The sequence below is a fragment of the Garra rufa genome, unplaced genomic scaffold (assembly GCF_049309525.1).
Source record: "Garra rufa unplaced genomic scaffold, GarRuf1.0 hap1_unplaced_004, whole genome shotgun sequence".
Taxonomy (NCBI): Eukaryota; Metazoa; Chordata; class Actinopteri; order Cypriniformes; family Cyprinidae; genus Garra; species Garra rufa.
In genome coordinates this window covers 2,093,688-2,105,012 of record NW_027394279.1, presented here as the reverse complement: position 1 = coordinate 2,105,012, position 11,325 = coordinate 2,093,688, and the positions used below count along the sequence as shown (strand labels likewise).

General features: G+C 39.7%; 1 protein-coding gene across 1 annotated transcript; it reads right to left on the bottom strand.

Moving 5' to 3' along the window:
* Nucleotides 1-116: 116 nt before the first annotated feature.
* LOC141312728 (von Willebrand factor A domain-containing protein 5A-like) lies at nucleotides 117-11,254 on the bottom strand. Its single transcript, XM_073832608.1, has 20 exons — nucleotides 11,029-11,254; nucleotides 10,646-10,848; nucleotides 10,165-10,569; nucleotides 9,975-10,089; nucleotides 9,726-9,901; nucleotides 9,218-9,306; nucleotides 8,997-9,141; nucleotides 8,837-8,916; nucleotides 8,644-8,758; nucleotides 8,399-8,557; nucleotides 8,208-8,311; nucleotides 7,686-7,903; nucleotides 7,555-7,593; nucleotides 5,548-5,583; nucleotides 4,937-5,035; nucleotides 3,843-3,878; nucleotides 3,683-3,757; nucleotides 1,827-1,966; nucleotides 1,637-1,760; nucleotides 117-1,521 (listed from the first exon to the last, which is right to left on the bottom strand). The coding sequence occupies exons 1-20, from the start codon at nucleotides 11,066-11,068 to the stop codon at nucleotides 1,442-1,444; spliced, it is 2,478 nt and encodes an 825-aa protein (XP_073688709.1). The 5' UTR covers nucleotides 11,069-11,254; the 3' UTR covers nucleotides 117-1,441.
* Nucleotides 11,255-11,325: the final 71 nt, after the last annotated feature.

Sequence of the window (11,325 nt, the reverse complement as noted above, 5' to 3'; positions counted from 1 at the left end):
GTGTTAAAAATACATTCCAACATTATTTAATTTACACATACACTTAATTTATGCACACTGTTAGGATGGACCTAAATGACAAAGCACAATTTTTTTGATGACAGAATGGCAATAAATAAATAACATTTGTATTTATTAAAAATAAATACTAAAATTTGATTTAGCGTACAAAGCAGTGTTAATTGTTAGAGCAAAATCATAAATAAAAAGGTATGAATTCAGAAAAAACATATTAAACCGGACACTTATTTAACATAAGTGTATTTTCAGTGACCCATATCAGAATTGCTGCTTTGTTGTTGCATCTAGTTAACATTCATTTACAGTGTTTATAGACTTCCAGTCTAAAGTTTTTGAACAGTACGATTTTTTAATGTTTTTAAAGAAAAGATCTCTTCTGCTCACCAAGCCTGCATTTTTTTGATCCGAAATACAGCAAAGGCAGTAATATTGTGAAATATTTTGTCTATTTAAAATAACTGCCTTCTATTTTAATATATTTGAAAATGTAATTTATTCCTATGATCAAAGCTAAATTTTCAGCATCATTACTCCAGTCTTCAGTGTCACATTGTCATTCAGAAATATTCTAATAAACTTTTTTTATTATTATCATCAATATTTAAACAGTGGAGTTGTTTTTTCAGGACTCTTTGACAAATAGATAAGATTGAAATATTGGAGTCAATATAATTTATAGAAATTAATACTTTTATTTGGCAAGGAAGCTTAAAATTGATCAAAAGTGATGATAAAGACATTTATAATGTTACAAAAGATTTCTATTTCAGATAAATGCTATTCTTCTGAACTTTCTATTCATCAAAGAAACTTTGATGAAATTCTACTCAGCTGTTTCTTAACATAATGGTAATAAATGTTTTTAAACTGAATATTAGAATCATTTCTGAAGGATCATGTGACTGGAGTAATGATGCTAAAAATGTAGCTTTGAAATCACAGGAATAAATTACATTTGAAAATTAATTCAAATGGAAAACAGTTATTTTAAATAGTAAAAATCTCTCAAAATGTTACTGTTTTTGCTGTACTTTGAATCAAATAAAATGCAGGCTTGGTGAGCACAAGAGACTTCTTTAAAAAAAAAAAAAACATTAAACATCTTACAGTTCATAAACCAGTTAGTGTAATTACTGTGCATTATAATTATTTGCAATGCTCCTACATCAATCTAATTTACTCTCTCCATTATGGGCCAATTTTTAAAGCACTCTTTGGTTGATTTTGTATGTTTTTGTTATATGTAATTGAATTTTATGATAGAAATATTCTGATGACAAACACTGAAAGCTATAAACATTCATACTGATGATTCATGAAGTAAATATCTATTCGGGTCTGTTGTTGATGCAGTTAGAAAAGCCAGTGTGAGTGTGTGTTTGGCACTTATATGGCACAGGATGTAGAAACACTGAAGTCTTCAGATTCCCAGAGTCTCTTTGGTCACTTGACACCCGAGCAGGACATTCCCCACACACACACACTGAGACAGATCTCCCACTGAAACACACACACACTCAAATCATCAGTGTGCGTCACAGAACTGAAGAGATTTGCTTTAACGTCTCTTGATGAGCGCTGACTGAATGAATGTGGTCTGGAATGGAGATCTCACCTTTCTGAGAGCCGATCCATGACGCTGCCTTCATGGCCACAAACTGCCACTCCACCTGCTGCTCTATTTCACAGCCGTATAACCAGATCAGAGCCAGGAGAGTGGCCCATACTGACCCATCCACCTGTGGACAAACCATTTGTTACTGGACACAATCATGGCTGTCTTGTTATTTCATCACATCTCTCACCTGTGCTGGTTTCTGATTGGTCAGCTCATCCTCCGTCTTCCCAAACACATCAGCCAGTGTGGCATCCAGCTCCCAGCAGCCTGACGCCTTTTGGAGAGACACCAGCTGGAGTAGCGTGTCCTTCTGGGGCTCAGGAGCAGCTGAACACATAATGTATTTTATGACCTACTACGCTTGTCAAATTGTGAAGTGAAAAGCTGTGAGTATGTGTAAGAAACAAAACTATCACTAAGGCGTTTTATTTTTAACATCACTTCTGGCCAGAAAACGAGTCCGTAATAACACCCTGAACTTGGTGGGGATTGTGAATAAACAGCGCTCTTTCCACCTTCAATACCATGACTGAAGTGCCCTTGAGCAAGGCACTGAACCCCCAGTTGCTCCCCGGGCGCTGGAGCAATGGCTGCCCACTGCTCTGGTGTGTGTGTGTGTGTGTGTGTGTATGTTCACTTCTCACTGCTGTGTGTGTGCACTTGGATGGGTTAAATGCAGAGGACCAATTTCGAGTATGGGTCACCATACTTGACAATACATCACCACTTTCACTTTTTTCAACTTGAAAGATTTTGGACTTTTTGCATATAAACGGTAGCCTGGAAAAAATCCAGATCCTAATCTACTAAGATTAAGGGTCTGGCATCGAGTAATGAAAAGGGCCTAACTCGAGGGGCGGCACCAAGCATGCATTTGAAACTCTCACTGCATGCAATTGGATAGCGCCACGACCAATCACAAATTCACTAAGCCCCATACGCTTAGCTACAAAGCGGAGCTAACTGATAGATTAAACTCTTGCCGTATCCATTGGGCAAAACAGCGAAAACGTCCTTCTTGCAAAGGAACGATTCGAGCGTGGTTTTCTGTTCCTCTCTTATATGAAAAGCCAAGTCTCACTCGTTCATTGTAGCGGCCAAAGCCGTTTCAAACAACTGGTGTTCATCTGTAGCCATCTTTCAATGTTTACTAAATGATTCCGGACATTGTAGCGCTGTCGTCATCAGCTTAGCTCGTACATCAGATACACCGATTTGATTGGTTCCCAGAACTGCTTACATAATGCAGTAACGTGCATCATTGCTCGATGCCAGAGTGTCTTGCAGAGACAATTCAAATTGTGCTCTCGCGAGACCTCTAGATTTCCAGGGTATATAAACGGTGCTTGATGTGTGCATATTTCTCTCCTGATTCAGACGAGACAACTTTTTAAATATTATGAACAAAAGACTGGAATTTTAGCTTGGAATGGTTTGAAGTTATAAAAAAAAACATGATGGAAGCTTTTCACTTCTCAAGACTGGACTGGAGTGGTGTGGATTATTGTGATGTTTTTATTAGCTGTCTGGACTCTCATTTTGACGGCACCCATTTACTATGGAGGAACCATTGGAGAGCAAGTGATTTAATACTAAATTTCTCCAAATGTGTTCCCATGAAGAAACAAACTCATTTACATGTTACATGGCCTGAGGGTCAGTACATTTTGATTTTAGGTGAACTACTTTTCCTACGTGTCTGTATGTCTTATGTGTGACCTTGGACCATAAAACCTTAAGTAGCACGGGTATATTTGTAGCAAGAGCCAACAATACATTTTATGGGTCAACATTATAAAGATATTTTGTAAATTTTCTACTGTAAATATATCAAAACTTAATTTGTGATTAGTAATATGCTGTGCTTGAGCTTCATTTGGACAACTTTAAAGGTGATTTTCACAATGTTTTTTTGCACCCTCAGATTACAGAGAATAGTTTCAGATGATGTATACATCTGAATGTCAAAAAAGTGACGCTTATGACTGGTTTTGTGGTCCAGGGTCACATATGTCCATCAGTGTGTGTGCATTAAGTGTATACCATCATTCTTGCTTTCAGAGTCTGTCTGATCAGACAAGGCACTCGCAGAATCACGGCGGAAGAAATTCTGGATCTCTGCAAATGACGATAATGATCATTAACCATGAGGTGATTGCATTTGTGTTTCACATTTAATGACACGGTGTATTCATTGTGTTACTTGTCATAAATCCGATCTTTTGTTTGGGTGCAGTCACTGAAGAAAAAAAGAGAAAAGGTCTCAAAAATTAAAACAGCAACAACAAAACATTTCCACAGATATGAACATTAAGCCTTAAAAGAGTAGTTCACTTTCAGAACAAAAATTTACAGATAATGTACTCACCCCCTTGCCATCCAAGATGTTCATGTCTTTCTTTCTTCAGTCATAAAGAAATGTTTTTGATGAAAACATTTCAGAATTTCTCTCTATATATTGGACTTCTATGGTGCCCCCAAGTTTGAACTTGCAAAATACATTAAAAAATGTTCCACATGGCTCAGAGGAGTGAATAAAGACCTCCTGTAGTGAATCAATGCATTCTTTAAAAAAAATATCCATATTTAAAATGTAATAAACACTAATGTATGACGTATGTGTTGCACATGTGTCGGTCAGACTTGCGAAAACCAACGTAATGTTTGTTTACAGGAGCAAACGAAGCAAAGTTTCCTTACTTTAGCAAAGGAAAACCAGTCTCCTCTTGGATTATATCGAAATCCTCTGACATTTTTCTTTACAAATCCTCCTTTTTTTAGACTTCTAATTCATGACCGTTATTTGTTTCTATCTGCTTCTGTGTTCATCACTTCTCACCAGCACATGCGCATGTGCAACACATACATCCTACGTCATCCACCAGGATCGGCTTCTGTGTACCTCAGTTAGCGCAAGCTAGAGAAAAATGTTTATTACGTTTTAAATATGAATATTTTTCTTACAGAAATGCACCGATTCGCTACAGGATGCCTGTATTATTATGGCTGGATGCGCTTTATTGGACTTCTTTTGGACTGTTGAACAGAAACACCCGCCCACTGCCATTGTAAAGCTAGGAAGGGCCAGAATTTTTTATTTTTTTTTATAGAATTCCGACTGGATTTGACTAAAAGAAGAAAGTCATATACACCTAGGATGCCTTGAGGATGAGTAAAACATGCGCTAATTTTCATTTTTGGGTGAACCAACTCTTTAAGCCCATCTTCCGCTCTCATTTTCGAGTTCACGTCATGTGATTTCTTTTGTCTATGTCTGAGTATGTCTACTTCACTTACCTTCTGGTGCCCAGTTAGACATTTTTGAGCATGCTCGCTCTGTGATTGCTCTCGGAGACATCATCTTTGAGCATCGGAATGATTGTTCATCTGCATAAACTGACAAAGCATTCAGACATTGAGGAATAACAAAAAACAAACACAAGCCCATGGTCCACAAACCCAGTCATAAGGGTCAATTTTTTTTTCTGAGTATTTCTCTGGTTTGTTAGGATAGGACAATTTTTGGCAGAGATGCAACTATTTGAAAAATCAGAATCTGAGGGTGCAAAAAAAAAACGAAATATGGAGAAATATAGAGAAAATCGCCTTTAAAATTGTCCAAATTAACTTCTTAGCAATGCATATTACTAATCAAAAATTAAGTTATGATATATTTATGACAGGAAATTTACAAAATATCTTAATGGAACATGATCTTTACTTAATATCCTAATGATTTTTGGCATAAAAGAACAATTGATAATTTTGACCCATAACATTTATTGTTGGCTATTGCTGCAAATATACCCGGGCTACTTATGACTGGTTTTGTGGTCCATGGTCACATATGTAAATAAGCAAAACAAACAGGCAAACAAGAAAAGCTCTATAAGACTTTGTTCTCTTACGTGCAGAATAGTGTGACCCGCGGGTTCTTACTTGACCTGAGAAAAAAAAAAAAACACAAAATTATATTATATATTATGTTATTATTTGTTTACAAAACTTAAATTATGACAGACATAGGCGTATCTAAAGTTCAATCAACTTTTGACTGGGGGTGTGCATCATTCCATACAAATACAGGTCCTTCTCAAAAAAATAGCATATTGTGATACAGTTCATTATTTTCTGTAATGTACTGATAAACATTAGACTTTCATATATTTTAGATTCATTACACACAACTGAAGTAGTTCAAGCCTTTTATTGTTTTAATATTGATGTTTTGGCATACAGCTCATGAAAACCCAAAATTCCTATCTCAAAAAATTAGCATATTTCATCCGACCAATAAAAGAAAAGTGTTTTTAATACAAAAAAAGTCAACCTTCGAATAATTATGTTCAGTTATGCACTCAATACTTGGTCGGGAATCCTTCTGCAGAAATGACTGCTTCAATGCGGCGTGGCATGGAGGCAATCAGCCTGTGGCACTGCTGAGGTGTTATGGAGGCCCAGGATGCTTCGATAGCGGCCTTAAGCTCATCCAGAGTGTTGGGTCTTGGTCTCTTAACTTTCTCTTCACAATATCCCACAGATTCTCTATGGGGTTCAGGTCAGGAGAGTTGGCAGGCCAATTGAGCACAGTAATACCATGGTCAGTAAACCATTTACCAGTGGTTTTGGCACTGTGAGCAGGTGCCAGGTCGTGCTGAAAAATGAAATCTTCATCTCCATAAAGCTTTTCAGCAGATGGAAGCATGAAGTGCTCCAAAATCTCCTGATAGCTAGCTGCATTGACCCTGCCCTTGATAAAACACAGTGGACCAACACCAGCAGCTGACATGGCACCCCAGACCATCACTGACTGTGGGTACTTGACACTGGACTTCAGGCATTTTGGCATTTCCCTCTCCCCAGTCTTCCTCAAGACTCTGGCACCTTGATTTCCGAATGACATGCAAAATTTGCTTTCATCCGAAAAAAGTACTTTGGACCACTGAGCAACAGTCCAGTGCTGCTTCTCTGTAGCCCAGGTCAGGCGCTTCTGCCGCTGTTTCTGGTTCAAAAGTGGCTTGACCTGGGGAATGCGGCACCTGTAGCCCATTTCCTGCACACGCCTGTACACGGTGGCTCTGGATGTTTCTACTCCAGACTCAGTCCAAGGTCTGGAATCGGTCCTTCTCCACAATCTTCCTCAGGGTCCGGTCACCTCTTCTCGGTGTGCAGCGTTTTCTGCCACACTTTTTCCTTCCCACAGACTTCCCACTGAGGTGCCTTGATACAGCACTCTGGGAACAGCCTATTCGTTCAGAAATTTATTTCTGTGTCTTACCCTCTTGCTTGAGGGTGTCAATGATGGCCTTCTGGACAGCAGTCAGGCCGGCAGTCTTACCCATGATTGCGGTTTTGAGTAATGAACCAGGCTGGGAGTTTTTAAAAGCCTCAGGAATCTTTTGCAGGTGTTTAGAGTTAATTAGCTGATTCAGATGATTAGGTTAATAGCTCGCTTAGAGAACCTTTTCATGATATGCTAATTTTTTGAGATAGGAATTTTGGGTTTTCATGAGCTGTATGCCAAAATCATCAATATTACAACAATAAAAGGCTTGAACTACTTCAGTTGTGTTTAATGAATCTAAAATATATGAAAGTCTAATGTTTATCAGTACATTACAGAGAATAATGAACTTTATCACAATATGCTAATTTTTTAAAAAAAGGACCTGTATGTTTGTTATAACACACAGTGCCATCAGAGTTGGTAGTTTGAAATATATTTCCTCTGCTCCTACTGCAAAACACTTTCTGTTGCTGAATGTGCTTAAATTTGCCACAAGGATGTTTCCTGAAACATTTCACACATGTGCATTTCAATAAGCCGATGTATTGGAGGTGTTTATATGCCAGGTGAAATCAGGGTAATGAACAAAAATCTTTATGCTTAAACAAAAGATTGTTGTTTGTCTTACCACAATTTGCTTGCATCAGGGCAATTACTGGAGACAAGTCTGAAAAACATTTAATTTCACATCTTAATGTTAACATCAAAGAGTCAAGTGACAGTAAAAGCAATATATACACACACTATAAGAGCACTAACCTTGTGTCGGCACTCTTCTCTGCAGCAGGGGTCCTTTCACAGTCTGTCTGCTGTCTTTATTCACAGCAATGAAGGCTGTATGAACACTGCTCACTCCTGCCTGAACACTGAGCTCCACCATCCTGCTCCTGATGCCCTCTACATCTCCAGCACCTGACCTCTCCTCCTGCTCCAGAGAACGGATCAGGGTCCGAGCCGCCAGCCGGTGAATGGACAACCTGCAGAAACAAAGAGGAAATTTGTTGAATTAGAAGAAAACAGTTAATGTTAGTCTATTTCAGTGGTTCTCAATCCTAGTCCTGGAGGACCCCTGCTCTGCACATTTTGCATGTTTCCTTTATTTAACACACCTGATTGAGATCATCAGCTCGTTAGTTCAGTTCATGGATCTCTCTCTTAATGAGGTGGTAATCTCAATCAGGTGTGTTAAATAAGGGATACATGCAAAATGTGCAGAGCAGGGGTCCCCCAGGACCAGGATTGAGAACCACTGGTCTATTTCATTGTGTGTTTAAGTGTTACCCTGTTTCCTCAGTTGGTTTGAGGCAGAAGTGGAGCTGGTTTGTTACTGGTTGATCTTTAAGACTGTATTTGACTGTCACTGTTCCCACAGAGCCTTCTGAACTCTATGAGAGAGAAACATCAGATTTTTGTATAATCTAAACAAATTAGGACACTGGTATTGTAAAGATACGCATGCTACATCATCGCACCTCTCCTTTAAGTTTGGCATAAATGAGTGCCCTTTGACCCTGGAAGAGCACATTGATTGGTGGAGACAGTGTGTCAACAGTAACTCCATCTGGAAGGCTCCAATCCACAGAGATATTAACCACAGCGGGCTGCAGCGCAAACCTGAGCGACTGCATCACCTGATATAGTTTGAAGAGAAAGAGAAACCATTGAGACATTTGACTAGGAAACATCTGTGGCTGTGAAATCCAGTGGAGAGCTTTACTTTGGGCTGCATGCGGTCGGTGTCTGTGATGAACTGAGCGTGACCAGATCCCTCCCTGGCCATTCCTGTGATGAGAGCGGCACTTGCACCCTCACCAATCCCGAATGAGAAACACCTGAAGACACAATAAACTCTGTTACTGTTAGTGATGAAGATATGAATGATGGACAGATCAAACCCAGCAGACCTTTACCTGTGAGATTGAGCGTGACTTTTCACCAGGTCCAGCACCGCTTTAGTGTTTCCCACCTCTCCATCAGTGAAGATGAACAGCTGAAGAGAGAGAAAAACATCTGAGTCTTAAGCCATGTTTATACTTTCACACAGAATGTTATTCAGCTAATGTGTTGTACCTGTCTGGGGTGTTTGGGGTGACAGCACTGACTGTAGATGTGTTTTAGAGGCTGTAAAATCTCTGTGCCGCCCATGTCTGCTTGCATTTCCTTCACTCTCTTCAGAGCCTGATCCATTGTGTCCTGACTGTACTTAACGCTCTGACTGCAAAGACAGAAAAACCTCTCATCTGACAAATTTTTAAAACTGAATGTCTATGAATAAAGATCTAGATACTAACGGGAAGAAGGACTCAAAATCAGAGCCAAATCCATAGATATTGAAGTAGCATCCCATGGGCAGACTCTTCAACAGTAACAGCAGAGTGTCCTATAGAGAGACATGGACAGAAAGTGAAAATTCGATCAAAACTATAGTATTTACTACAGCATACAAAACACACCATAACTATTGTATTTACTTTTATAATGCACATTCCTTGTTTTATTGTGCACAAAGAAAGATAGTTTCTCAAACATTTTTTTGTTTCTTTCATCTTTCATTAAAACATAAAAACCTTCTTAATAACTAATCTTCTTCCTTTGAACTCACATATCCTTCTTACTTTTCAGCCCTTTCCCTCCAACCACTTGAATCAAATCTGATATGACATGGAATTCAATTATTCTTTCTCAAATGTCCTGAAATATGTCACAAAATATAAGTAATTGGTTGTGGAACAAGTTTCATGATGACTTAAAATGTTTCATCACATTTAAATAAATGCTGTTTGGAACCTTAAATCTTACCTTTGCACTTTGTATGCGCATCTGTGCTCCTTTCCCATGATACATCATGTCTCCCATACTGCCTGATCTGTCAATCACAAAAACAAACTCGCCTTGAGTTACCAGTGATGACATCACTTGCTCTGGGAACTCTGGGTACAAACTGATCATGACCACTGGGTCCCTCATCAGAGAGCCTGAAAAAGAGAGAAAGAGTCAGTGACACCTTGATCACTTAATCCCATAATTCCAGTGAGCTGCAGGTCCCACCTGATGGGGCAGTGGTCACTCCTGCCTCCACTATAGCAGAGGGCTGATGGGTATCCTGATAGAACACAAACAGCTCAACGTCCTTATCAAACATGTGACCAGGACTCAGATTCACCTACACACACAAACAACACATGCATAAAACTGCTCTGCTCACACATCCAGATAAACACATGAAGACACACAGTACCGTAGCCTGAGTGTGATCAGAGTTGACGAACACTAGAGGATCCAGAGTGCAGTTGGACTCGAGTTTGGAGATGGGCTTTGGAGAGCTCACATGGACACTGAGAGTCAGCATGTAGGGAACAGCTCCACATGAAATCTCTGAGACTATACCAGCACCTGAACCTGAAGCAGCTGCTGTAGTACCTGCTGGTGTGTATCGGGGGTTGAGTACAGCCGGCAGACAGAAGCGCAGCGAGTGGTCATCCTGCACAGCGAGCTCAGTGACGTAGATGATGGTGACGGCAGCGTTCTGACCCGCCGACAGACACCCGACACTCAGTTTGAACACATCAGGACTCTCTGCACTCTCTTCCAACAGAAACGCCTGCTGACCCGAACTTACAGCATCATCATACTGATCCCTCGCCTGCAAGATACAGTTTTGTTATGTAATGCACAGTAAAAATATATGCAAATCAGCTGAGGTTTGTATTTGGACTCACACTTTCTCTGTCCTGCACCTCTGCCACAATCTCCTGCTCTCCGATCTTGGCACTGAAGTGGCAGACAGCAGCATCAGCAGGCAGAGGGAAGACGAACAAGGCCTCCAGGGGGCGCTCTTCCTCATTCACATACTGCAGAGTGGAGGACACTGTGGCTACATGATCCTGAACACCAACCTCCACTGAGATGCTCTTCAGAGGAACTGGGTCACACAAACCAATACACAACATCACAAACACATAAAAAAACAGAACGGGGTGTTTTTCTCCGGAAAACATAAATTATGTTAAATATCAAGATATAAAAATGGTTTTAATATAAAACCAGTGCTTGTTGTTTTAACATTTAAGAAACAGGTAACAGCAAACAGGTGAATTCATACCTGACTCATTTTTCTCAGTCACAAGGCCGCAGATCTCCATTCTAACGCTCCGACAGAAAAAATGACGATTTTACTTCAAATCGAAAGTGAAACTCATACACCTAAACCTCTGCCTTTATATCTGCCTCAGAACTTCACAGATCTACACGAAGTGACAAATCTGAATTTCTGAAGTCAAAGTCGCTGAATCACCGCTGCGTCTGAAGGCAAACAGTACATAGTGAAGTCATCCCTCATGCGTTGTACGCAGAAGCGCCGTGCCCACGTTCGATTCATGAATATTAACTTTGTGTTCTG